Source organism: Coenobita brevimanus, chromosome 21 (assembly GCF_032717465.1).
Source record: "Coenobita brevimanus isolate Jiangsu-jjx chromosome 21, ASM3271746v2, whole genome shotgun sequence".
NCBI lineage: Eukaryota > Metazoa > Arthropoda > Malacostraca > Decapoda > Coenobitidae > Coenobita > Coenobita brevimanus.
The window spans coordinates 36796820-36823329 of record NC_136974.1 but is presented as its reverse complement, the minus strand read 5'-3'; the positions used below and the strand labels follow the sequence as shown (position 1 = coordinate 36823329).

General features: G+C 41.0%; 1 protein-coding gene across 1 annotated transcript; it reads left to right on the top strand.

The window, feature by feature from the left end:
* Positions 1-1714: 1714 nt before the first annotated feature.
* On the top strand, positions 1715-10723 carry Prosbeta6 (proteasome beta6 subunit). Its single transcript, XM_080266663.1, has 5 exons — positions 1715-1873; positions 4099-4288; positions 4901-5030; positions 5789-5943; positions 9412-10723. The coding sequence occupies exons 1-5, from the start codon at positions 1791-1793 to the stop codon at positions 9547-9549; spliced, it is 696 nt and encodes a 231-aa protein (XP_080122789.1). The 5' UTR covers positions 1715-1790; the 3' UTR covers positions 9550-10723.
* Positions 10724-26510: the final 15787 nt, after the last annotated feature.

Here is a 26510-nt window from a genome sequence, read left to right as displayed (position 1 = left end):
TTCCTCCTTACCTGAGTGGGTTTTCTAACATGCTGGCACCAAAGAAAACGAGTTCTATGGGAGGGTAACTATTTTATCCACTCATAAACGGTATTTATTTATTTACTTGGTACGAATGTATATGTAGTATGACAGTATATTGGTTTTCAAGCAGTAATAAAGGCATTATAAGCATTGTTTCACTCACTAACTAATCACCATACCTGACCTATTTTTGCCACACTACCTGATCATTATTTCTGGCTGTTTCTTCTTCTAATGCTATGTAAACATTGTCCTCCACATTGTCATCGATTGGGGAATCACTCTGGCCCTGAATAACTTTACTAGCCAGGTCACTGGTAACAGGTCCTTTGCCAAGACAATGGCATGAGGGGGGGAGGGGGGAGGTTATGCAGTGTAAGGCATTGTCCCTGCTTGGTATCTTGTACAGGAATAGAGGAAGGTGTCCCGTGTATACATACGAAAAATCACGTGCGAAAATTGAAAATTGTGCAAATTAGGTACCTTGCAATTGCACGACGTACTGGTACGTCGCCGGGACTGGCAAATGCAAATCGTGGTGACGTACCCATACGTCGTCGGGACGGGGCGGGTTAAGAAAGTACGTGAAAATGTAGGAAGAGAGGTGGAACTGCCATGCATGTGTTGTGAAGTTTTACCCTACATAAGTCAACTGCATCTAATCAAAGAACAGAAAAATGGAATGGCTTTTCTCCTAATACATGCATCTTACAGAGCACGTGAGAAGACAATAGAAGCAATAAATTAATGCACAGGATCTGGGTCAAAGTGCTATTCTGAAGGTTTACACTTCCCAAATCTCAACTGAAGTTAGCCAAAGCCAAATTATTCAGCTGGCACCTTATAAGCACAATCAAAATCCATCTATACAGCAATAAAAGTTAATAAATCAGGAAGTTAATGCCGCCTTGGATAACCAAGCAATGGTCTACGTATGTAGCACTACGGTACTACTGAAACAAAGAGCAAATGACCCTTCTGATAAATGATACCATTACAGTAGTGCCTTCGCGAATATAAAACGCTTACATTATTTTTTACAGCACGTCCTACCTAGAATTTTAACTCATGTTGGTGAAAATGTTATGCATCAAACAGCTGATCAATGACAAGGTGGCACGACTGTCTTGGTGTTTGACTGGTTTCTCTTTCTAGGTTTTTTGTCTATTTTTACAGTTTCGTTTCATTATTTGTATATTAGGATTATCGAAGTAATATTTTCTTGGGTATTGAAGGCGAAAATGGGTGAAATGCAGAAATTCACGGTATGCTACTATGACTAAGATTGGCTAAGAGGAAGAAAATATTAAGGAAATATTTATGGGTTTGTTTCTACCTTAATAGCTTACAGAGACTAAAAAAGCGCTCTGAGATGATTGCCTGACCATAGAAAATAAAACTGGAGTTTCAAATGTCAAGTATATGACAAAAATAGCAGTGTTTACATGTTACTTGGCCATCCTGAAACATCGACTTCTAAGTGTTTCAACCCTTGACAATTGTCGATATTCAATAAAAGCATTACCTATAATCTTGAAAACTTGAATGAATCTTGAAATCATTAAGCTCTTTATTATGAAGATTAGAATGCATTTTTTCAGAATAAGTAAAAATGACAAATACATCACATAGTTTGGAGAGTCCGATTAAAGGTTTCATCAGACTGTCAGAAGGTTACGGACAACAACTACCGGGCAGGTCGAGGAGTAGACGGGTCACTACGGTGGCGAGTTTGTATCACTGACGGTAATAACTCCGAAATAATCATGTCCTTAGCCGTGATGGGTGGGGCTGACTACATGCGGGATCCAAGGAAGCATTACTTTTCCCCCTACGCAGACAATGGAGGGTGAGGAGCTATACTTGTTATATTGGGAACATTGTTATGCCTGAGTAGCTTCGTTATGAGTTCCTTTTAGAAACTGTACTCATTTTGTACTTCCTAGGGATCCTTTGTGAAAATAAGAGTCATCTGTCTATGTTGTCAGACGCTTCAATCCCGTTAGGGTTGGCCACAAACAAATCGCCTCCATGTCACCCTGTGGGCCTGTGTAATACCACTTCACTGCCTTGCTCCCAGCTCACACCCACTTCACTCATATACCTCTCCACTCCATCCCTCCATCTCATCCTTGGTCTCCCCTTCCCTCTCTGCCCTTCCACTTTACTTGCATACATCCCCCTTGCCAGTCTCTTGCTCTTCATCCTCTCCACATGGCCAAACCACCTCAATGTATTTCTCCCATCACTGTCTGTCACATCCACACCACAGCACTCTTTCACTTCCTCATTTGTCAATCTGTCTCCATGCAACCCCATCTGTGGCTCTCAGATAACTCATTTCCACTGCTCACACTCTTGACTTGCATCCTTCTAACAAGGTCCAAGCTTCACTTCCATACTTTACCGTAGAGTTGGTATCACAATACAGTAAGACCTCATTATAACGGACTAATTGGGGCCCAAGCCATTCCGAAAAAAGCGAAATTCCAATAAAAGCGACATCCAGACTTCCCCCTGCTAATCCGGACTTTTTCCGATAGACATTAGTCCGGACTGCACCAACAGTTTTTAAACTGTTTTCATTACCATTGCAGTACTGTACTGTGTTGTACCTTCACTACATTTAATCAAATTGTGTAATATATATAATTGTACTATACACTGATAAACATGTCTTTTATTTACCATATTGTGGTGAACATAGCTAAAGTGGTCGGGTAGTCTGGACTGCTTCTGGCTTTATTGGACATTTTCCGATATATAGGAATTTAGTCCAGTAGCTCCTCAAGTCCAGTAAAAGCAAAATCCGGCCTATTGAAGTCTGTTATATCGAGGTTTTACTGTACTGTCATGCAGCGACTTTTTTACTTCCATTCATGACAGATTTGTCCATTTCATAACAGATTAATATCGTACATGGATATCTTTTGATTCACAGCTCTCATTGCCATAATTTGGTGAAAGCAGTGAAGCTTTGCCTGTGCCGGTTCATTTGCTTTAAATTGAAAAGTTTTGTGCACTTCAGTAATAGAACTGTGTATATGTATTTTTTAGTTTCATCAATTGCCATTGTTGCAAGAAAACCAATTCCCATGAGCATAACTTTAACATAAGTACTATATTTTTTTCTCCATAACCATTTATCTATTTAAAGGCTATGATTTATCCATTCTGTCACCCTTGGAGGAACAAGAGGTAATAAATTTGAGATCTTTGTCCTAACTGTGGAGAGGCATAAACAATTCTTCTGTTGTGTCATTCACCGCTGGAATTCCCTTCCTGCTGTTGCAGTTGATGCTCCCTCCCTAACTATTTAAAATTAAACTTACTGAGATCCTACATAATGTTTTAAGTCCGTAACACACTTCCCCAACCCAGTCTTTGTCATTCTACAGCTTTTGTTGTAACTCGTAATATCTCCCTGTCAAACTTCATGGCATCACAACCAGTCATTCATTGCAAATATAAGGTACGGTATTCAATAAACCCACCTTGACTGGCATGTCATTTGAGCAAAATGGGTCACTTGAACCCCTAGCACATTATGTGCATCCTGGTGGTGACCCAGCCAGGTGAGTGGATCATCAGAAGGGAAGAAGTGAAAATCCCTCTCATTTATTATGATGTTAGATTTTCTTAAGCTTAAATGCTTACCGTATTATCAAATGTACCGGTCCTTTTTTTTTTTTTTTTTTCAGGCTTCAGAGAAATTGCTGTACTTTCCATTTTCTAATGAGAAAGTTTTGGTGAATTTTAAGCAGCTAAATTGATAGATTGCCTTTGTTTAGAAAACACCTGCATTTTGGCATTTGTTTGGTTAGGTGGTAACATACAGGTGGTCGTTTCTCATGTAAAAGCATTGTAAATGGAGTGGGGAACAGTACAGTTCAGTTCTATAAATAAATTAAAATAAGAAATTCTTTTTTAATCCTTTGCAGTTTATGGTAGAACAAAGAAATAGCTACCGGTATGCTTTTTCATACTTTACTGTGCAATATTATTTGATGTAGTGTAGCAGAATAATCATGCAGGTGCATGCATATAAACAAACATAATTAACCTTTTTCTCAGGACCTCAGTGGCCATTGCAGGAGAAGACTTTGTGATGATCGCCAGTGACACCCGACTGACTCGTGGGTTCAACATTTTCTCACGGGACCAGGGCAAAGTTCTTCCCCTCACCCCCAAGACCATGATGGCATCTTCAGGGTGTTGGGCAGATGTTCTGACCTTAAACAAAGTTCTCAATGCACGACTTACAGTAAGCTCATTGATTTTAACCTTTTCACTTCAGTGGGTCTCTACTAAACTGAACTGAATTGTCTGGAATTACAGTAGTGAGAATAAAATTCAGGGTAGCTCTTTGTGCTGAAGGGATAAATGGAAATTGAAGACGTAAAATCTGTACGTGTCTGATGACATGTTTAAAACTATAATTGCTGATACAGATACTTCTGTGATAGTAAATGCTCATTTAGGTGTACTGAACCACTGGATGTAAGAAAAATATAAATTGGCATTACCCAACCCAGAAATGCCAGATGTTTCAGGTTTTTGTATGCTTTTTCAGATAGACTCAAGTGGTTGGGTAGTTTCCTAGGAATCCTCTTTGCCTGTAATTCTGTTGCTGTTCATTGAAATGAAGCCATGCATCTTTTGTAAGGAATATCCTTACTGGGGTTGACCATGCCACAACCAAAAGTTTTTTGTGAATTTTAGCTGTTTGCAAAACCCAGCATATTACTTGCCAGTTGTTGGAAACTTATTGTAGTTTGTTAAGATTTAGAAGTACCGGTAATTGCTAGGAATATTTATCATTTACATGACAGAGTAAATGGTGTTTCATGTTACTAACAATCAGTACATTTGACAGATGTATTCCCATGAGCATCATGATATGATGTCCACAACAGCTGTGGCCCAGCTGCTCTCCACCATGCTGTACTGGCGCAGATTCTTCCCTTATTATGTCTCCAATATTCTGGCTGGCATTGATGAAGAAGGCAAGAAATCATATTAATTCATTACCAAACGGGCACAGCTATTCCATGTTTTTTATTGAAATGAGCCCTTCACAGATCACTTATTATTCCTGGATTACCACAGCTACACTGCATTTTTATAAACTTATCTCTGAAAGCTATAAATGAGGATTTAGAAAGTGTAAATTTTCTGTTGATGTCTACCAGTAGCTGGCTATATTTAATATTCCAAACGCACATTTTTTCATTTGAAAGCTGGTTGTCAAATGCAAGCAAGGTTAGGTTAGTTGGAGCGATGGATGGTAAATAATGCAGCCAGTTAAAGAGATTGTCGGTAAACACTGCCGCGAACGACATAGCCGCTTCCTCAAGTACCCCAAAATAGATATATTTTGTTTATCTCCAATCGCTTCTTGCTTTCGCAGTTCAACAGTTAACTATGGTATCTGTGTTGCATACGTACCAAAATTACTTACCTTGAGATCGTGAGTTTGTTATAATGTACGGTAGGTGGAATCACCGCGCGTGTTTGGTAAAGAATTACCAAAATCTTTTAATGATTAGTAAGAGTATATAAAGCCAGTTTGTTATCTTAAATTTAAAAAGCAAAATAAGGTGATTGAAGAATATCCCAATACTGAACCATTAATTTTGTGCCAGTAGCAGTTTTTATTAGATCTGAATTGCTGATAAATGTAAATTGTGAAATCATCTCCTGTTATCATGTACTTTAATGTCATATACATTCTTTTGTGGTGACATACAGCCGTTTTGCACAGGCAAGGGTGTAGTGTACCACTACGATCCTGTGGGCCACATGGAAAAACTGACCTTTAGTGCCACAGGAGCCTCAGTTGCTCAGATCCAACCTCTTCTTGACAATCAAATTGATGCGCTTAACATGAAGGACACAGAGCCACCAACAATGACCAGGGTAGGTGACTACACAGCACAGTCCCATATATTGATTCCTTGTACAGAAATCATCCTTGTTATCATCATAACACTATTTACCAGTAATAAATGGAGTGAGTATGATCCAGACACTGGATGAACAAGATGCTGAAGCCAGAGAACTACCATCATGTGCCCAGTGAAATGAGCCATACATCTGTTGATTAATCATTAATTTTTCTGCAGCAAATATGGTACTTGACTTTAACTCATAGGCCTGATCCCTTCGTATTGTTTTCATCTCATGAAGTTGCTTTTCCAGTAGTTATAATGTAGAGCCATATTGACTGCCAAGTTAAAACGTGATGCATTCTTTGTCATAAGCAACTTTGCTAACACTTCATCAGTCAGTTTGTATCCAACATTAATTCTGTTGCATCCTCAACTTCTTTTCCTTGCTTTCTTACACATTACTTAACATGTAAGACTTTATTTTGATGTGTCCTCCCACCCTCAAACTCACCAGCATATACTTCCTTCACCACCTTGGTGCTGGAGAGGGACATCTTTGTGCAGTGACACATATATAATCGGGCTGCGCTGCTACAAATATCCACAAGTTTCCTCTTCATCTCCTGAAAGGGAGATGGTGAACAGCAAGAGAAGGGCAGTTTCAGCCTGCAGTGAACCAGGTTCACATTCAACTAAGCCTCCATTTTCTATCAACATCTCAGCACACACTTGTCTCCCTTTTGTTCAGAATCATAAATTTTCATTCCCAGACTTAATAAACCCAGATACAGCATTTTCCTTATGAGTCCTGTTTCCACCTCTGCTCTTTCTCACCTTTTCAAAATCATGCCATACTAATGTCTCATTTGCATATTTGTCCACGAATGTTGACACACTGTCATGAAGTCTTCTTGTAGCCTCTGTAGCTACCCAGTTTTTTCTTATCAAGCTCATCATAGCATTTTTTTTTTTTTTTTTTTTTTTTTTTTTTTTTAATGGACCAAAGACCAGGAGCTTGCAAACTGTTCCTTCCAAGAAAAAAACAAAAAGAATATGAAAGAGAGCCAAATTCAAGATCTGCTAATGTTTTTCCTTTAGTCATATACTTTACATATCCTTTTCTTGCTTCTCCCCTTCTGTGTCACACTGCAAGTGTACTTAGGATCTTCCACCAACTCAAGTCTTACTCTCTTCTCAAAAATATTGTGAATCACCCTTTCTCAACAAAGTTCCTGTACTTTTATATTCGTAACTTTCAGACATGTATGTCATGTTTTTGCAGAACTGGACCAAAGTTCTCATTCACTACTAACAAGTAGTTCTGTGTTGTATGCATTCATGAGATTTGAAATATTCTATCACTCACCATTTGCTGTTAGATTCATTTCTCTTACTGTACCATAACTGTTGACCTCTCTTATAATCCCACTAATTTTTATATACAGTAGAAGAACCGTAGAAGGGGGAGGCGGTGGCTCAGTCGGTAGAGAGGTGGTCTGCAGTCCTTCCGGACCCAGGTTCAAATCCCCACTGGGGCAGGGAACAGTTTAAGGATCTGAATTTCATCAAATCAGACTTTACTAATCTACCAGAAGACCCACCAACATGTCGTAAAAATACCCCCACTAATACCACTACACCAGTCCTGTATGAGACAGCCCTAGCATGTATTCAATATGGATGATGGGTGTTAGCGCCGAAATGGTGACATGTAGAGGTGCATGGTATGTAGGAGGACTACTGGGCCTTGGGAGCAGGTTGTGAAGCCTATGCCCAGAGTCGGACACATTAAGAAAAAAAAAAAAAAATCACACTCTTGCCTCACTGCAGCATTGATAGTAAACTGCTTATACAATCATCAACCACTTCACCTGTGATGTGTGCTACCATCATAGCTTTTCACAACATTCAGCAGTGTTTTGTCGACACGTTACATGTTGTATGTAAAACTGTTCATAATTCCTCATTTTGCATCTGGTTTTGTATGTTATTCAGATTCATAAATGCCTTAAGAATCTCACAGACATTCTCACATGCGTTCTCCCTTATCAGCCTTGCTACAAGAAATTGATGTACACAGCCCTAACCATTCCTTGAACCACTTTATGCATCATGTATCAGGTATATTGACTTCCATCTTTCATTTTGTCATTTTTCCATACTCCTTGCCAAAAACACTGCAAAAATATTTCAAGGTAATAATTCTTTCATTCCCAGCATTTTTCCACTTCGCAGTCATACCTTCATTTTTGCACCTCTTTCTAAAATTTCCTCTCCTCCGATTGCGTTATGTAAATTGTCTGCTTTATACTGATCTCTTTAAATATCTGAGTTTCCTATTACTGTACCAGGTATACCCTGTTTGTCATGTGAACTCTTTCTATACACACATTCAGTCCATTTCTTTCCATTTTCATCCACTGCTTTTCAGCATCCATATACAGTATAACTTAACTGTTTCTGTTAGTTGTATTAGCCAGTACTCTTTGCAGCACTGCACACTTTACCGTTTCACACCAGACATTTTGTAGCTATGACAATAACAAAATCATTATACTCTCAGTTGACTGACTGACTTCACTTTTTGCTCGTATTCTGCCATCACATTTGTACAGTACTTGTACATTGTTCCTCTGTTTTCTCATTTGTTAGACCTATTTCCTACTAACCAGCCCTCTGTGTTAGGACTATAATGCTGTATGGTAGTGAGACCTGTGCAGTAAACAAGAGGATATTTATAGGAATGTACAGAAATGATAGTGATTAGATGGATACATAGTGTGTCCGTGAATGCTAGGCCTGGTGGAGGGGGGGGGGGGCTAGGATTGCGAATGAGGAGTTGAGAGGAAGGATGGGACTGTAATGTACTGGTGTTGTGGTGAGGAAGGGTTGGATTGAGATGGTTTAGGCATGTTGAGAGGATGAAAGATGACAGTTTGGTGCAGAAGGTGAGAAATGTGAATGTTGAGGGTAGGGTTTTGAGAGGCAGACGAAAAACAGCTCGGAACAGGGTCATAGTGTGTGACCTCAGGGATAAGGAACTAAATAGGGAGGCTGCCAGAGATTGAGCAGCGTGGAGAGTTGCCATTAAGTGACCAATGTCAACACATGCAAGCATGTTGTAGTCTTTATAAACAGTATGAAATGGTGTATCATATCACCTTACATATCACTGTTCTATGATTACACATTCGTTCACTTCATCCTTCCCAAAACTAATATCACTTCTGCAGTCTAGCATCATCCTCTGGACAAATACACAATCAGGCCTGTGTAATTACTCATTGCAGTATAGTTATAATGCAAGTTACTTACAACTCCCTTTCCCTGCATTTATATTTCCCATTATCATGGATGAATCAGCAACTTTCAGCAGGAAACATCATTGTCCCACTGATATTAGATATATTTCGCATACAGTATCTGGACATACACAGTGCATGTACAGCTTTCACACACAGTCAGAACCTGTAATCAATAATATTACTTCCTGCAGGAGCTAGCGCGTCAACTGATCCATGATGCGTTTGTGTCAGCAGCAGAGAGAGACATCAACACTGGTGATGGCGTCATTATCCACACAATTACCAAGGATGGCACCACTCAAGAAACAGTCAAACTTCGTCGGGACTGAAGAACTTTTCTCTATCTTCTGGGGCCTCAGAATTTTTTTATGTATTACCTATGTTTGGGTTGACAGAACATTTTTTTATATATATGAAAGTTAAGAAATAGAAGTGGTTAAATATTGAAACCCCTAAATTTTCATAGGTTTCACAACTGTCATTGTTATGAATTTGGATGGAAATAATAACATTGCATGTTTTAATTCAGTACAAACTTGTTACAGATTCAGTAAGAAATGAAATTGAGAGAGGAGAGGGAGTGATTTTAATGTGCATTTTCCCTTCAGATAATTACTAGAACATGTTTAGGATTTTGTCATTGTGCACCCAGGTCTCATAGAATATGATTCTACAGTTTTCAAAGCTTGACTAGTTAAAGGATAGGAAAGCAGTATACTTGGATCTTTTTCTTCAATAATAATGATATTTAATATCTGTATTTTATTCCCATCTACTTGTACAGTAATGTGGAAAGTACATTATGGTATGACCCCTTTTTTTCTAACTTCCCAGGACTCATCACTCAATCTTCGGTTACCTCCAGATCTTATGTTGTGAAATTCTGTACAGTACGTATACTGTGTCAGCAGTGACATGCATAAAACTGGTGTAAGTTTAAATATGTTTTTATTTATAATAAATTCTCAGAATGAGGTAAAATAATACAGGCAAAATTATCACCGAAAGTACTTGATCAGTAAAATATTGGGAATCCTGTGTAATTACATGGTTCCAACATTTTAATTGTTATATCAGTTATGTCAGTTGCTTGCCAGCTGATATTAGGACAAATACTATAGTTTATTAGACTGTCATGGTAAACATGAGACCAAAGATTAATAATGCTGGGATAGGTTTTAGGGATATGTGTAGCTTGTAAGAAAACCGAAGAAAAAGAGCTGATCACGAAGTTTTGGAAGAAGCGTAATGATCTGCATGTAGATACAGTGGAGTCTCCTCATCCACAGCTTTATGAAACTGGGCACATGATGCAATTTGAGAACTCCACGAGTGAGAAATAGCTGATCTTATGGGGAAATTACTTGTGCTGTAAATCGTCAAGCAAAAGCCAATTGATATTGGTATCGGTATTGGAAGGGAAAAATTATTCAATAATTGGAATCGTATCAGAATCAGCCGAGTAATGATGGAAAATAAATAAATGTTTGTTTTACCCAGTGACTCTATACTAGTACTTATTTCTAAACCATTTTATGTGTGAACTAATGCTGTAATGATGATTATTTTTCAAGAGATATGGTCATATCCCACATTCTACTGACTGCCTTAAATGGTAAAATGCTTCAGCAAAAACACTTAAGACATTTAGAATGAAGCCCAACACAGATATCTAGACAGCAGTCTTCTGTCAAGTTGCTGTTGTGGACTGGTATGAACTTCCGAGTCTGATGGTACATACATACACACTGGCGGTGTTCCAGCAATGGTATGACTTAAGCTTAATGTTTACTCTCGATAGTGCAAAAGCTTTGAGCTGAAATTCAGTTTCTTTTAATATTTTCTATTAAGCTTCAGTAAAATATGTATAATTAAATAATATACACAACTTAATTATCGCCGCCTTTCTTAGAGTTTAAGGAATTTGGTGCTAAATTTGGTTGTTGTTTGCAAATCTTAATTTTCTTTAGTGAATGTGAAAAAATGCTGGCACAAAAAACAATATACAGTAGTCTGTTTAGTACACTTGCAGAAGTCTAAGGAATAGGGTTCTTATAGCTGTAAATAATGTTCTGATGATTATGGCAGAATAAGAGGACAGGGAAGGATGAAAGGGGTAAGGGAAGGAAGGAAAGTAGTAAACAGAAGGAAAAGCAAGGTAAGAAAGATCAGCACATGAAGCACAGAAGCTTCTGAGTGGCCTCATGTCAGCCACAAAAAAGGTGAAAAGGAACTCTTAGACTGGAGGACAGTCATTATTTCCTCTTTTTTTTTTTATACATTCCATTATAGCCAGAAGACATCACTGATCTGTGAAAAAGACAAAATAAGCTCTTTACCAGTCTTTGAAAAGAATGAATTTGCCAAAACTAAGCGGCTTGAACTTTACTTTCTCTCTTCCCATGATATTTACATTACTAGAGTAATAGCTGGCTATGGTACCGTATTTGTGCAAGACAAGGTAGGATGAAGGTTGACAAATCTTACCAAAACATTAAGGACTGGCAAAGTGAGGATCAGGAGATAGTTTGAAGGCACGGAGTGGTGTGGTAATGGAAATTTGCCAACAGTACATTCACATTTCCATTAAACTATGAAGACAGTGTAATGCAGAATCATTTAATTTGAGGACCGCATTTGTCTTATAAACAAAATCACCACTAAAGCCTGTTTACAAAATTCACCTATCAAGAGCCTGCCATATATTTCTACCATATCAAATAAAAACGCTTTATTGTTAAACTGGATGACTAAAATCTCTCGGAAGAAATACCTCATAAAAAATTATTCATTTACAAGTAAATTGGAGAAATGTTAATGAAGATTTAGATTTTAAAAAATGTGACTTGTAAAATGAAAATATGCAGGCTAGAGACTGGACTTATTTGTGTAACGTATGGCCAACTTGCCTAGGCTAATCCAGCCTTTGTAACTCAGACCAGTACATCCTGTATAACTCCAGGCTAACCTAATTTAACTCTCTGGTAGTGGTTAAGGTTTCTAGATGGTCTTGTTACCTTTTACTGCTGTGTGGGTGCAAGAGAGGCTGGAGGTGTTGATGTAGTGGTCGAGAGTGCAGGTGTAACAGATGAAGGTGTGAGTGTGAATGTAGGTGTAGTTGTGGAAGTAAGAGCCGAAGTGGATATGAGAGTGGGGGTGGATGTAAACATGGATGTGAAAGCTGATGTGGATCTGTGTGGGAGAGTGTAGGCAGGTGTGTAAGTAGGACTAAATGTAGATGTGGGTATGAGGGCAGGTGTGGGTGTGGATGTGAGAGCTGGTGTAGGTGTGGATGTAATTGTGATCAGTGGTGTGGGATTAAGAAGGGGTGTTGACATTAATTTGATATCTTGAGTACTTGTGACCATTACTTCATGTGCACCAGAAGCATCATGTGTGTGTTTAGAGAAAAGCACCTGTGTAGGTTTTGCCATTGCTTCTTGTGTACCAGAGGCATCATGTGTATGTACGGTATGCAGTACTGTTGACGTTTGTGTAGGTGTAGCAATTACCTTGTGTGTATATGTGGAAGGCAATAGTGTGATTGTTTGTTCAGGTTCAGCTGTTGGTTCATGTGCATTAGAGACATCAAGTGTATATGTGGAAAGCAGTGGTGTTGATATTTGTACAGGTGTGGCAGTTACCTTGTGTGCACCGATGACCTCCTGTGTATGTATGGAAGGATTTATTTTTGTGTGTGTAGGTATCTCAGTGTGGATGAAGGAACCAGGGTGCATTTTCCTTGGCCCAATGAGTGGATGTTTTACGCTCCGCGAATCACCACAATCTGTAGGAAAAGGTACAGTATCACTCAACAGTATGTGAACCAAAAATGAACTACAGTGATTTTAGCTTTTGGTGCTGTACATGTGACTCATGACTTGAAAAAAGCAAGAAGGCTTACAAGCACTTCTGTGTATTATTAACATATCCCTACTACAGTTTACACCAACAAAAGTACATCATCATTAACTCCAAGGTCTGTCCAGATAGAAACAGAACTTTTTAAATGGTGCAGCAATTAGCCAGCACAGTGTGATTATGATGGGAGTGCTGTGTAGCAGGGAGTTTGAGCTTTAGTCTAACACTAGCCGCATCACACTACATCACTTAGTCATTGAGGTACATGCATTTGAGTAAGCATGTGTTTAGTGCACTTGCTGATTTGATGCAAGTTGAACAATGAAGGATCTTGAAGAGCAACATGTTTGCATGAAATTCTGTTTCAGATTGGGAAAATCTTTTACAAAGGCTTTTCAAATGTTGCAACAACCTTATGGGGAGGATTGTTTGATCCATATGCAGTGTCACAAGTGGTTCCAGTGGTTCATATCAGGAAGAATGTCCACCAAAGACGATACCAAATCTGGACGGCCTTCCACGTCGAGAGACAACGATTAAGTAGAGAAAGCGCATACTGTGTTCTGTGAAAATCATCACCTGACTGTCCAAGAAATTTCTGAAAAAGTAGGCATTTGTAAAAGTTTGTGCCACATAATTTTAACCAAAAAACTGAAGATGCATTAGTTAACCCAAAGTTTGTGCCGTGTCTGCCGACAGATAAGCAAAAAGAGAACTGTGTCACAGTCAGTCAGGAGCTGTTTCACTGGTCGAACTTCATTTCGCTTCGTTTCATTTTTGAAGGCTCCAACATGCTTGCATGCGTCAGCCTTGGTCACCTAATGGCGACTCTCCATGCTGCATGATCCATGGAAGCCTCCCTGTTCAGTCCCTTAACCCTGAGGTCACATTTAATTACCTCGTCCCACGTCTTTCTCAGTCTACCCCTCGCATCCCCATCCCCAGTATTAACACATCACTTTCTGCACACAGTTATCATCCCCCATCCTCTCCACATGCCCAAACCATCTCCCACAGGAGTCCATTTCTGAAGTCACATGAGAGGGCTTCAAGTACCATGATAAACAACATGGGACTCAAAACTGACCCCTGATGCACACGAACATTCATGGAAAACTCATCACTCAAATCTCCATTCACTTTTACCTGGGTGCGAGCACCCACATTCATGGCCATAACCATCCTAACTAGCCACTCCTCCAACCCAAGCTTTCTCATTGACCACTTCACCACCTCTCTAGGGACTCTGTCATAGGCCTCTTCCAAATCAACAAAAACAAAATACAAATCCCTTTTCTTCCCAATATATTTTTCCTGAAGCTGTCGAACAATGAATATGGCATCAGTTGTCCCCCTGCCTAGCATAAACCCAAACTGCATCTCATCAATATTCACTCTTTCTCTAATCATACCTTATAGAACTCTCTTCATTACCTTCATTATCTGATCTAAAAGCTTTATACCTCTACAATTTCCTCTTCCCAGGGCATCACCCTTCCCTCTGTACACATTTACAGTTACACTCTTCAACCAATCATCTGGGACAACACACTCATATATAATCATATTTATCAGGTCAGTGACTAACCTCACCCATATATCTCCTGAGGCCATCAACATTTCGGCAGTCAACCCAGACAAACCTGCTGCCTTCCCCACCTGCATCCTGCCTATTGCCTCACTCACAGTAGCAGCGTCAATCAAAGGCCAAAGGCCAAACACTGGATCTGCTGGCTCCAAACCTTCCTGTCCCAGTCAAATTCCTCATTCAACAACCGGCTGTGATGTTCTCTCCATGCATCTTTAATATCTCCACTGTTCACCACTACCCTTCCATCATCATTCTCCACACACTGCTCACCTATAATATCCCGATTATCCCTCTTCATCTGATTTGCCACGTTAAATATCATATTTTTCCTTTCCCCATGATTTAGGTTATCAATATGTCTCTGTGACTCAGACTTCGCCCTGTATACCTCTCTTCTAGCCCTACGCTTGGCAGCCAAGTATTCCTTCTTGTTACCACCCTTCTTCCTTTCCTGGAAAAGCCTTCTTTTCACCTTAACTGCAGCTTCTAAGCCCTCATCCCACCACCAAGTTACTTTATGTCTTGGTGGGCCTCTTGTCCTACCGCATATTACATCAGTAACTCTCAAGAAGTTGTTCTTGAGGGCTCTGTACTGTTCATTAACGCCTCTGTCTACGACTCCCTGTTGAGCTACAACTACAAGGCTCACCACTCTCCTCATCTCGCTATAGAAGGCATCCTTTAACTGCTTGGTTTACCAGCCTCCATATTTTCCTCCTAGGTACATAAGTCCTCTTTTTCATCACCCGTTCTTTAAGCACCGTATCACAAATCAATAGTTTGTGCTGCTGCACACACTTCTCGCTTCCTATAACTTTAACATCCCTCACTAACCTCCTATCAGCCCACCTGACCAGAAAATAATCTGACTGCTGTTTCCCCCAGACTCGTACGTAATTAACCTACTCTCTCTTTTCTTAAAATGTGTGTTGCACACAATCATGTTCGTTGCCTCCTCATACTCTAGTATCCTTTGCCCTTCCGCATTTCTTATTACATACGCACATCCCCCATGTACTCCTTCATAACCTTGAGCTGCTTCACCTACATGACCATTTAAGTCCCCTCCCAAAACCGTTATCTCATCATCCCCCATACCACCTACTACACGTATTAAGTCACCCCAAATGTTGATGAAAGCTTTCTGAAAAATGTTGTAACATGGGTGTACGGCTACAATGCTGAAACAAAAATGCAGTCTTTGCAGTGGGTTGGAACATTGTCACTACGAAAAAAAAAAAAAAAAAAAAAAAAAAAAAAAAAAAGGGATGTCAGAGTCGCTCAAATGCAAAGCTGATGTTGATCGTCTTTTTTTTTTTTTTTTTTTTTTTGAAGGCATATATCATGCCTTTGTTCCATGTGGTAAGACAGTCAATAAAGAGTTTTGCTTGGACATCCCAAAGCATTTTAGGAAGGCAGTGCGAAGGAAGAGGCCTGAGGCATGGACAATCAAAACCTGGATGCTGCACCATGACAATGAACCTGCTCATGCAGGTGCCCATGACTTTTTGACAACGTACAAGGCGATTAACACCCTGGAACTCTCTGGATTTGGCCCCTGCGAACATTTTTTGTTCCCAAAGTTGAAATCCATCCTCAAAGCTTGCTGATTTCAGATGATAGATGAGAATTCACCAAGTGCACTAAACACATGTTCACTCACTTTTGTGTGCCTTGATGACAAGTGGTGTGGCTAGTGTTGGACTAAAGCCCAAAGTCGCTGCTACTTAGCACTTCCACTGCGATTACACTATGACGGGTAGTTGGTGTGCTATTTAATAAGTTAAGTTTCCTTTTGTATGGACCTCGTACTGTACATCTCAACCTTTACTCCCACCTAAAGATGGGGTGATAGTTGGGGTATGCATCATATATAGTACTTACCAGAGTACGGTATATGGTATATGAGATACTGTAGTCTAGAATTTAATGAACTTAGTTGGAAGGCTGTTTCTAGTGATAATCCCTAGAGCAAAAGTTTGCCAAACTAAACGGTTGAGAACTGAAGCCTTCAGAGATCACAGTACCTTGAGAGCCGAGGACAATGACAGTGATCAATAGCGAGAGGGCCACGATGGACAGGATGACCAATGACACCAGTAGTTTTTTCTCGAAGTCTGTCCGCGAGCGCCAGAAGATCCGCAGTCCACCCCTGCATACAACAGTAAGCAGTCACTGCAACTTGCACTGCACACTGAGCTGTGATATTCTGGCTGAATTTAGAGACTTCATAGCATTTCTTCCTTAACATTTTATTTTGCGTGCTAACAGTTAAACCTCAATATTCTCGTATATTGTTTTACTTCATGGTTAGTTTGCAAAATAAGTTGCAGAGGAAGATGTGCTACAAAATTTCCTGTGCCACTGAGCATATAGCACAATGATTAACTATTACAACCCATTCACACTTTATACTGACTATTGCATGTAATACAACCATCTCACATACCACAGTAAATTATTAATCAACTCACACATCACACAGACTTATTAATACAACCAACTCACACATCACACTACCTCATTTTTACAATCAATTCACAAGGCACACAGACTCAATATTATAAACAACCCTCACAGCACACGGACTCATTATTATATAAGCAAGTCTCTACAACATAATGACACAACCAACTCACACAGGCTAACATTATCTGAGTACTTCTTCAGCAATAATAATTATCATCATCCTGACTTTTTTTTTTCTTCCCCGAACTACGTATAGGGTGAGGTTGTATCCATAAACAGGGAAAGAGAAAGTAGAAAAGTGTGAAAACTATCATCAGTATGTCCAGTGAAATGGGCTGCAGTCCTTCATATATCAATCAAGCTCCCAGAATCTTGGCTGCACCTGAGAAGTCCGGTCATTTGTATAGCTATTGGTATTTCTAGACATGTACTAGAAAACCTACTCTCTCTCTCTCTCTTTGTTGTGTGTGCGTGTGTGTGTGTGTGTGTGTAATTCACCGGGTCGGTCAGGATCACGTGATGGTTGTGATCATCAGTCTCTTGCCCTCCCGGAAGAAAGCTGAGAGCTCATACAGTCCGATCTAAGGGGAAAGCCATGACTTTCACACACGCACACACCCGTCCCCTTGCTGGAGGGGGACAGTAACCACCCACTTCGTCAGTGAAACTTTTCGCAACCTGAGCGAGGCGCGAACTCCCGTCCACCAGTTGGCAAGCGAGAGCGTTACCACTGCACCACCGAGCGGTGTGTGTGTGTGTGTGTGTGTGTGTGTAGATCTGCTGAGTCATCCTGCTGGTGGAGCTTGGTAGATGGGGTGCACTGGTAGGTGTTTCGGTGGAGTGGGTGGGTATGTGTGTGTGTGTGTGTGTGTGTGTGTGTGTGTGTGTGTGTGTGTGTGTGTGTGTGTGTGTGTGTGTGTGTGTGTGTGTGTAGATCTGCTGAGTCATCCTGCTGGTGGAGCTTGGTAGATGGGGTGCACTGGTAGGTGTTTCGGTGGAGTGGGTGGGTACAGTTGAGTGGGTGGCAAGGTGGAGTGGGTGCGGATACAGGTGTGTGGGTGGCAAGGTGGGCAAGATGGTTGGGTAGGTGGATGGGTAGATGGGTTGGTGGGTGGGTGTGTTGGTGGGTGTGTTGGGTAGGTGGATATGTGGGTGGTTGCCAGAGTGGGCAATGTTGGAGGGTGGGTGAGTACGGAAGTGCCTGGATGTGTGACAGGGTGGGTGTGGTTGAGTGGGTAAGATGGGTGGGGAGGCATATATATATATATATATATATATATATATATATATATATATATATATATATATATATATATATTTCGTTTTCGTTTTTAAAGGCTCCAACATGCTTGTATGTGTCGGCCTTGGTCACCTACCGTAATGGCGGCTCTCCACGTTGCACGATCCATTGCAGCCTCCCTTTTCAGTCCCTTAACCCTGAGGTCACACTTAATGACCTCGTCCCATGTCTTTCTCGGTCTACCCCTCATAACCCCACCCCCAATATTAACACTTCTCACCTTCCTCACCCAATTATCATCCCCCATCCTCTCCACATGTCCAAACCATCTCAATCTACCTCTCCTCATCACAACACTAATACACTCCAGTCCCATCCTACCTCTCAACTCTTCCATCGTAAACCCAGCCCCTCCAGGCCTTGGACGCAGGGACGCACTGCACATCCACCTAATCATTGTCATTTCTGTACGTCTGAGCCGGCGTTATAATCACATGTCCTAGTGTTACCAAGCCGTCAGTTTGATAAATAACCTCAAAAACTAAACTTAAACAGTTAAAGAATATTGCTCAGAGATTACTAAAAAGCTGACAAAGTTCGCTAATAAAATGATGTTAAGTGGAAGTAGATATTTTCTCAGATCTAACTATAAGGGGTCGTATCTTCGTCGGCTTAGGTTTATTTTGGTACTAAGAATGATAAGTATCATAAAAGCGAATACCAAAGTGTAATACGCAAAATATGTCGGTATGAAACAGGTGTTACAAAGTTTCTTAAGCTCATGGGAACGAGGAGCCTACATATTGTGGCGCCGTGGACCCTAGATGGCAAGAAGCAGCTGCGGCGTACACTCAGGAATCAAACCTCTTCATATTTCCCTCCACTTTGCCGTGGAGAAGGACCCCGATTCGAGCCTGGTGAGGCACAGTGTACCGCAAGTGGGCGCCGGTTCCCCGCAGTGTGTATGTGCCATACTGAACCTGTATGACGGCCCTTTACAAGCAATTGCTTACCTATGGCCAATGGGTTTGCTAGGTCAGACAGACCGACAGTAAGGAACAATGACAATAACAACAACATCGACAGTACGGAACTACTGGTCGTATCAATAACACTGAAAGTAGAAAAGTGAGGACAAGCCCTTAATTTTTAACAATAATTTTCGGAGGATGTAATGAATCACAGGTGTTTCATACCTGGCCGTCAAAAACTAGGGGGTGGGTGAGTGCCTGTTTACACCTTCGCGCACGTATTTAACAACACGGCCCAGAGTCGCTATATTGGCAACCCTACTTACCCTCCGTGTATCAAGTCTGAGCTATCTCCTACGTTCATCGACATGCTGGATTTCTTGATCTTCCACTTTCTTTCGCCTCTTTATCTCTTCTTTCCTTCATTCACACTTTACACCTTTGAGTCCATTCTTTCAACGCCACAAATTTCCCATGTGCAATGCGGATCACTTATCACAGTACACTGGGCCGTATTTTCCTTGCCTTGGAAGTATTAAATTTCTACTGCCGATTCCTTTGCCTCTTACACCTTAATGTTCTCATGTATGTTGCTGACAGATTTTTAATGCGATCACAGTCAGCTTAAGTAATACAGTACAACAGAGAATAACGTGTCACATATACAGAAGCCAACAGCTAGGAAGAGCTACTAGAGCACCTCTTAAGTTGATGAGAACGAGGTCCACCGTCTGGAAACCATGTCAGTATATACCGAGATATTGCTAAACTAATCAGTGCTAATAGTCAGGTGGGTTGGAATATTGCTTTTTCTCCAGTTTGAAACCTCAGACGTATAACGGGAGCATTAACTGCCCGACTGTGGCTCAGTTTCCACAGGACCTGTTTTTAAACTACGAGAATATCCACAACCAACTGACACCTCAACCTTATCATCATATACCCCTTACCTTACACTTCCTCCGATGCCTCAGCCTACATTAATACATCAACTAAACTTTGAACTTCGTGCATAACAACCATCAACAACTAAAGAAAAGCCGATTAAGCTTACCTACCTACATGACAAACCTTCACGAATCGAACATGGAAAATTAGATGTCTTCAAAAGCAATTGCCAATTGCCCAAAGTTAACGTCAAGAGCATCCATCCGAACACACAACACTGATATGAGCCTTAACTGTAAAACCACGGGACAGTGGGCGATGTGAGATTACGGTGTAACCTTATCACTCAATCAGAGGCGGTGCAGAGGGGAGTGGACTGCAGACGACAACGTGGTACTGATTGCTGCTCATGTATTTGTTCATCTTCGTCAGTTTTGAAGACAGGGATTAAAAGAATAACCCATACAGTAGGCTATGGTGATTTTGGTAGCGTCTGTCTGACTAGGAGAGTGTAGGCTATGTGTAAGGTGGAGGGGGAGAGGAAGAAGGGAAGACAGAGGAAGAGACGGAAGGATGGGATGGAGATGCATGTAAATGGCGGAGGTGTGAGTTGGAGGGAAGGCAGCCTGAGTGCGGAGGACAGGGAGACATTGAGCTGATTTTGTTTGTTGTCACCCCCCCCCTCGCCATCGGGGAGTAAGGCGTCTGGCTACAGCTATACGCACACAATGTCTGTCTCTCTCTCTGCCTTGGCTCTAACTTTTAAGTTGTGAAAGTTTTGGTCAAGGTTACTGAGGTCTTCATCTCGGAGGCATTAATATTTATTTTATTCTTGCTCTTGCCATACGATTTTATTCAGCTTAGGGGGAACTTTTCGCAGCAAAGTGGCTAGGAGAGCTAGTGGCGGTAGTCCTGGGTATGGAAGTATTTCTGGGAAGAAGACTGAGGCTTAGGATTACTGCCTAGCAACTGCCGAAGTAATTAAGGCAGACAAATTTTGCAGCCTCAATCTTCCCATAGAATACGACTTACAAGAGTCGGTGTTACATCCAGGTCCCCAATTATACTGGTGGGTGAACAGAGACAAGGGGAAAACTTACTCTCCAAGGGTGTCTGGCCCGATCCACTGTGTTATGATGCATGGGTGAAGAAATAGTGGAATGGAGTAGACATTACAAGAGTGAACAAATATTGGAATGAGAAAGAGATAATTACAACAATGAAGAAAAACTGGAATGGGATGGAGACGCTACATGAGTGAAAATATAGTGGATTGGGATAAAGAGACGTTATAAGAGTGAAGAAATAGTGGAATGGGATAAAGAGACGTCAAGTTAGAGGTGAAAAGGGCCTCACCATCATTTTCTTTTTCATTAATATAGAATGCAGGAGTCTGAGAGTGTTCATAACGGTACCATCAACCCAAACGACTGACAAAGTTAACATTCACAAGTTCGAGTCAGCACTTTCCTACTGCTACTGCTACCTATTTTATTCAGCTGAGAGTATGCCACAGGAGTCTGGGAGTATTGATTCAGGGACAATTAACACTCTCATGTTCGAGTTAACTCTCTCTCTCTCTCTCTAACAAAATTATTTTATTGATCTGAAAGTGAGTCATACGAACTTGAGTGTCATTACAGATAAATTTGCAGTTCGTTATCAGGTACGGGTATTTCCTAGCTGATTAAAATCGTTTGGCCCTAGGAGAGAGAGAGAGAGAGAGAGAGAGAGAGAGAGAGAGAGAGAGAGAGAGAGAGAGAGAGAGAGAGAGGTACTAAGCATCATAGTTAGAACCAGGTCACGTTTGCATATTGTATTCACTCACACAATCTCTCTCTCCCTCTCTCTCTCTCTCTCTCTCTCTCTCTCTCTCTCTCTCTCTCTTTCTCAGCCTACCTTTCTCTCCCTCCTTGGAGATGAAGGAGCTAAAAGATAATTACAAAGGAAAGAAAAAAAACCTTTTTGAATGGAGTTTTTTTTAACTGATTTATTTTATACTATTTTTTTCTTTATTCAGCTTTAGAGAGTGCACAGGTTAGAAAAAATCTCTGCTGTACTCCTTTCACATAAATTTGACTAGAAAGATAACACTGTGACTCCTCATAATATACCCTCTTTCACTGGCCTTCGTGACTAGCATCATATTCTAGTACTAAACCATTCTCACAGTTCAGCTTTCAGGATAAAGAAACTGCAATTTTAGGCCAAGATAAAGTGAAAGTAGCACAGTCCCTTCAGAACGATGAAGCCTATCTGATTTCTATTACCACCATACGATTTTATTCAATTAAAGAAAGGCCTATAGTGGTGAAGGAGTTGGCATCAGTCTTCATCAGCCATTTTTGTACGATGGTGACTTTACTACTACTACAACAACTAATACTACTACTAAAACTACTCATTACTATTATTATTATTATTATTATTATTATTATTATTATTATCATCATCATCATCATCATCACTATAATTGCTACTGCCAGACGACCTGATTCTGCTAAAGGGAGACCTGTTGGAGTGAAAGAATTACAGTCCCCATCTAAATACATAATGTTACAGTGGCGCCCGTACCCTGCCAGTCACTGTAAGCACCATCAGATAATACAGCGATACGAAACAGACCGTCGCACCTCCTGTTTCTTACACATTCTGAACATGGTGGGCATCCACTGTGTATTCTGCAGCCTGGGTAGAATTTTAGTAATTAAATTTGGTCAAACTTTGTACAGTTCGTAGAAAGATTATCGTGCTGTTTGGTTAGGAAATTAGCAACGAATCCTGAGCAGTTTTTATACAGCAGCCAAAAGGACTGTAAGATTTATTGCGCCGCCTTAAAAACAAAAACAAAAAAAACAAATTTCATGTAGTGCTAAAGATCTTGATTTTTACAGGGCAAAAGCTAACGAAGGCGAAAATTTACTATTTACTTTTCAATCGGGGTTCACAAATTTCACCACTGGCAAGTGTCTAATGTGCTAATGCTATATAATTAACCTCTTCAGTACAATATTGTAGTTCTTATTTTGTTCAGCTTGTCAGAGCACGATTTTACTCTGCTCTGGGGAGACCTCTCGTTCTGAAGTGAATGATGAACAGTTTTTAATCCCTTTACTATGAGGTGTCTTTCTCAAGCCCAATAAAATCGTCTGGGTGTGGCAAGATTAAAATAAAAGACGCCACTGCACTGAAAAGATTAACCCCCTCCAGCCTATGTAGTTTTTGTTTTTATTCTTGCTATTTCTTGACTATTCTATTTAATTTAGAGCACCACAGGATTTAAATGGGTTTATGAAGGCTATATCTAACCCCTCAAGTTCGAACAGTCTCAAATGAAGAAAATCGTCTAGGGGTGTAAGAAATAATATATAAAAAAGGACGTCCTCGGAATGAAACGTCGAAGGTCACTAAAATCATCCAACAGTAGCAAGACTGAAAAAAAAAGTGGTAGCCATACAGAAAAGGTTAATTGTTAGGTAAGAGAATAAAAGTACAATAGACAGATGAGGGTAGTCGTGTGTGAGATGAGGGCGTATTCAGGACTTAGGCGTTACCCTCCCCCCTCGTCCACCCCACTAATAACACACTGCCTAGCACGTGAAGGAGGGGCAGGGGGGAGTCATGTGAGGCTGGGAGAGGGATGAGGGAGGGGAAGGGAGGAAAAGAGAGAAGTAAAAACGAGAGGAGAGGGAAGGGAGAAAGCGTAAGGGTGAGCTTGTGGAGAAAAGAAAAGAGAGGAGTGAAGAGAAGATGAGAGGAAAAGAGAGGGATGGAAGGATAGAGAGGGGGTGAGGGAAGGGGAAGAGAAGAAAAGAGGAGAATGAAAAGAAGAGAGGAGAAGGATGGAAGGAAGAAGAGAGAAAGAAGAGGGGAGTGAAGGAAAGGAAGGGGATACAGTAGAAGAATACGAAAACAGAATGAAGAGAAGAGGAAAGCAGGGGGGAGGGAGGAGTGAAAAAAGAGGAGGAATAGGAAAAGAGAGAGGGAGTTGGAAAAGAGAGGGGGTGAAGGAAACGAAGGGTGAGGGAATATGAGAACGAGCAGATGACAAAGGAAACAAGGGGGAAAGGGGGAGAAAGACGTGAAGAAGAAAAAATAAGCAAGGGGGATGAGATCGGGGGAGGAAGAGGGGAAGGGAAGAAGAAAGTAAAAGAATGAGGGAAAGCCAAGGGAAATGGGGGGGTTAAGAAGAGGGAAGAATATAGGCAAAGAGGATAAGACATATAGGGAAGCCAGGAAGAGGAAGAAAAAGGAAGATATCAAAAGAATGAAAACAAGACAAAGAGGAAGAGGAGGAGGAGAAGAAGAAATAAATGAGTGAAGAGAAGGCATGGAAAAGGAGAGGGAGGAGAGACGGGAAAGAAGAGGGAGGGAGAGGGAAATGAGAGAAGGAACGAGAGAAAAGAAAAAGGAAGAATGAAAGGAAGGGAAAAATATTGCCCTTTCCTTTTGTCTGTGGCTTCATGAAATCTCCTTCTTTCTTGCTTATTCTTTATTGTGCTTTAATCCTGCTCCTCTCTTTAAATTTTTATATATTTTTTGTATGCCTCCCCCTCCCCGCTTCTCTCTCTCTCTCTCTCTCTCTCTCTCTCAACTGCTACCTCGCGGTCTCGCCCCTCCTCCCTCTTCTCTCTCCGCTTCTCTCGCTCCCCCCTCCCTTCCCCCTCTCCTCCCTCTCTCCATCCTTCTTCAATCCCTCCAGCTCTAGCTCTCCCTCCTCTCTCTCTCTCTATCGAGCCAGCGAGGAGTAAGGAAGCTGAGAAAGAGAGAGAGTGAGTAAATTATCTCAAGTGAGTTTTAAGAGGCTGTGTTGATATCTGCACCTCTGTCTTCCACACCTGCTTCACCCCACACCTGTCATTCCACAACTCCTTTTTCATTCCACAACACCTTTCATACGCCACACTACCATACCTCACACCTGTCGCATTCAACACCTACCATGCCCCGCACATACCATACCAGGCATTTACCACACTCCACACACATACCATATCTCGCATCTGTCGCATCCCACAACACATTTCATTTTCACTGGGCATAAGTTCTTTTTCTTCAGCATTCTTTTTTTCTTACGCCTTTTCTTTCGGAGACCCAGACATGTTCGGTCATCTTTTACTGTTTATCAGTTGCTTTTATTTCTTTCTCTTTCCAGGCTGTTATCATTTTTTTTTTTTTTTTGGGGGGGGGATATCTCTAATCGCTAGTCAAGTGGCGGTAACAGTGAAAGTGTAGAGGGGGGATTAACAAAGGTAAATTACGCTCGACAGGGAAGAAACTCAAAACATGAAAGGCATCAGAAATGTATGAAAAACTGAAGACAGGAAAGGCACCAGGGGTAAATGAACAACCTCAAGACAGGAAAGGCGCCCGAGATGTACGGAAAATCTCAGGACAGGAAAGACACGAGGAATGTATGGAAAAACTCAAGACAGGAAAGGTGCCAGGGAGGTAAGGAAAAATTCAAAACGGGAAAGGCGCCAGGGATGAATGGACAAACTCAAGACAAGGAAGGCGCCAGGGATGAATGGAAAAAACACAAGGACAGGATATATATTGCACACATATAAAAAAAAAAAAAATCTACGCGTTAGAGCTTCAGTGATGTACTAAACGATCAGTGTAGCTCGTGATGCTCCGAAAAGACTCATATAATCATAATTTGTGTGTGCATACTGTATGATATCACTACTAACTAAGAATGTCACGAGCATGTGATATAAGGCATCTTCAAGAAATAAAGTCTATCAGGATGGGGTAGAACTATGGGACAGTTGACATTAGCCGTCATCAGTGGTGTCATTAACTGTCGCGCCAAGTGTGAGCCAATACTTTTTTGATGGAATTTACCACGGATGTAAATAGACTGCTGTGATGGGGGGAGTTAGACATACTCGTCCTGGAAGCTGGGTGGATTAGCCTAGATGTAAAGATGGTGTAACAGAATCCTTGTGTAACGGACACGGTATGGGAAGAGACTGAAACACAGAAATTTACTTTTGTTTAGCGCACTGGGAAAGTTTTAGAGCAGCGACTAGGAGGGCGAGGAAAGAGGTTATGGAGGGGTTCAGGGAGGGCAAGGGATATGTTGATTGTATATTTCCACATGGGAGCAGCAGCAGATAATATTCGGGAAGTTGATGATACATGTTTGTTTTATTTGTGAATCTGAGGAAGGCGGACGGTAAGTAGACTGGCAGACACTGTGAAAGACACCAATAGTATATGGGATGGAAGGCAAAGACAGCCATCAAGGCTCTTCAAGACTCA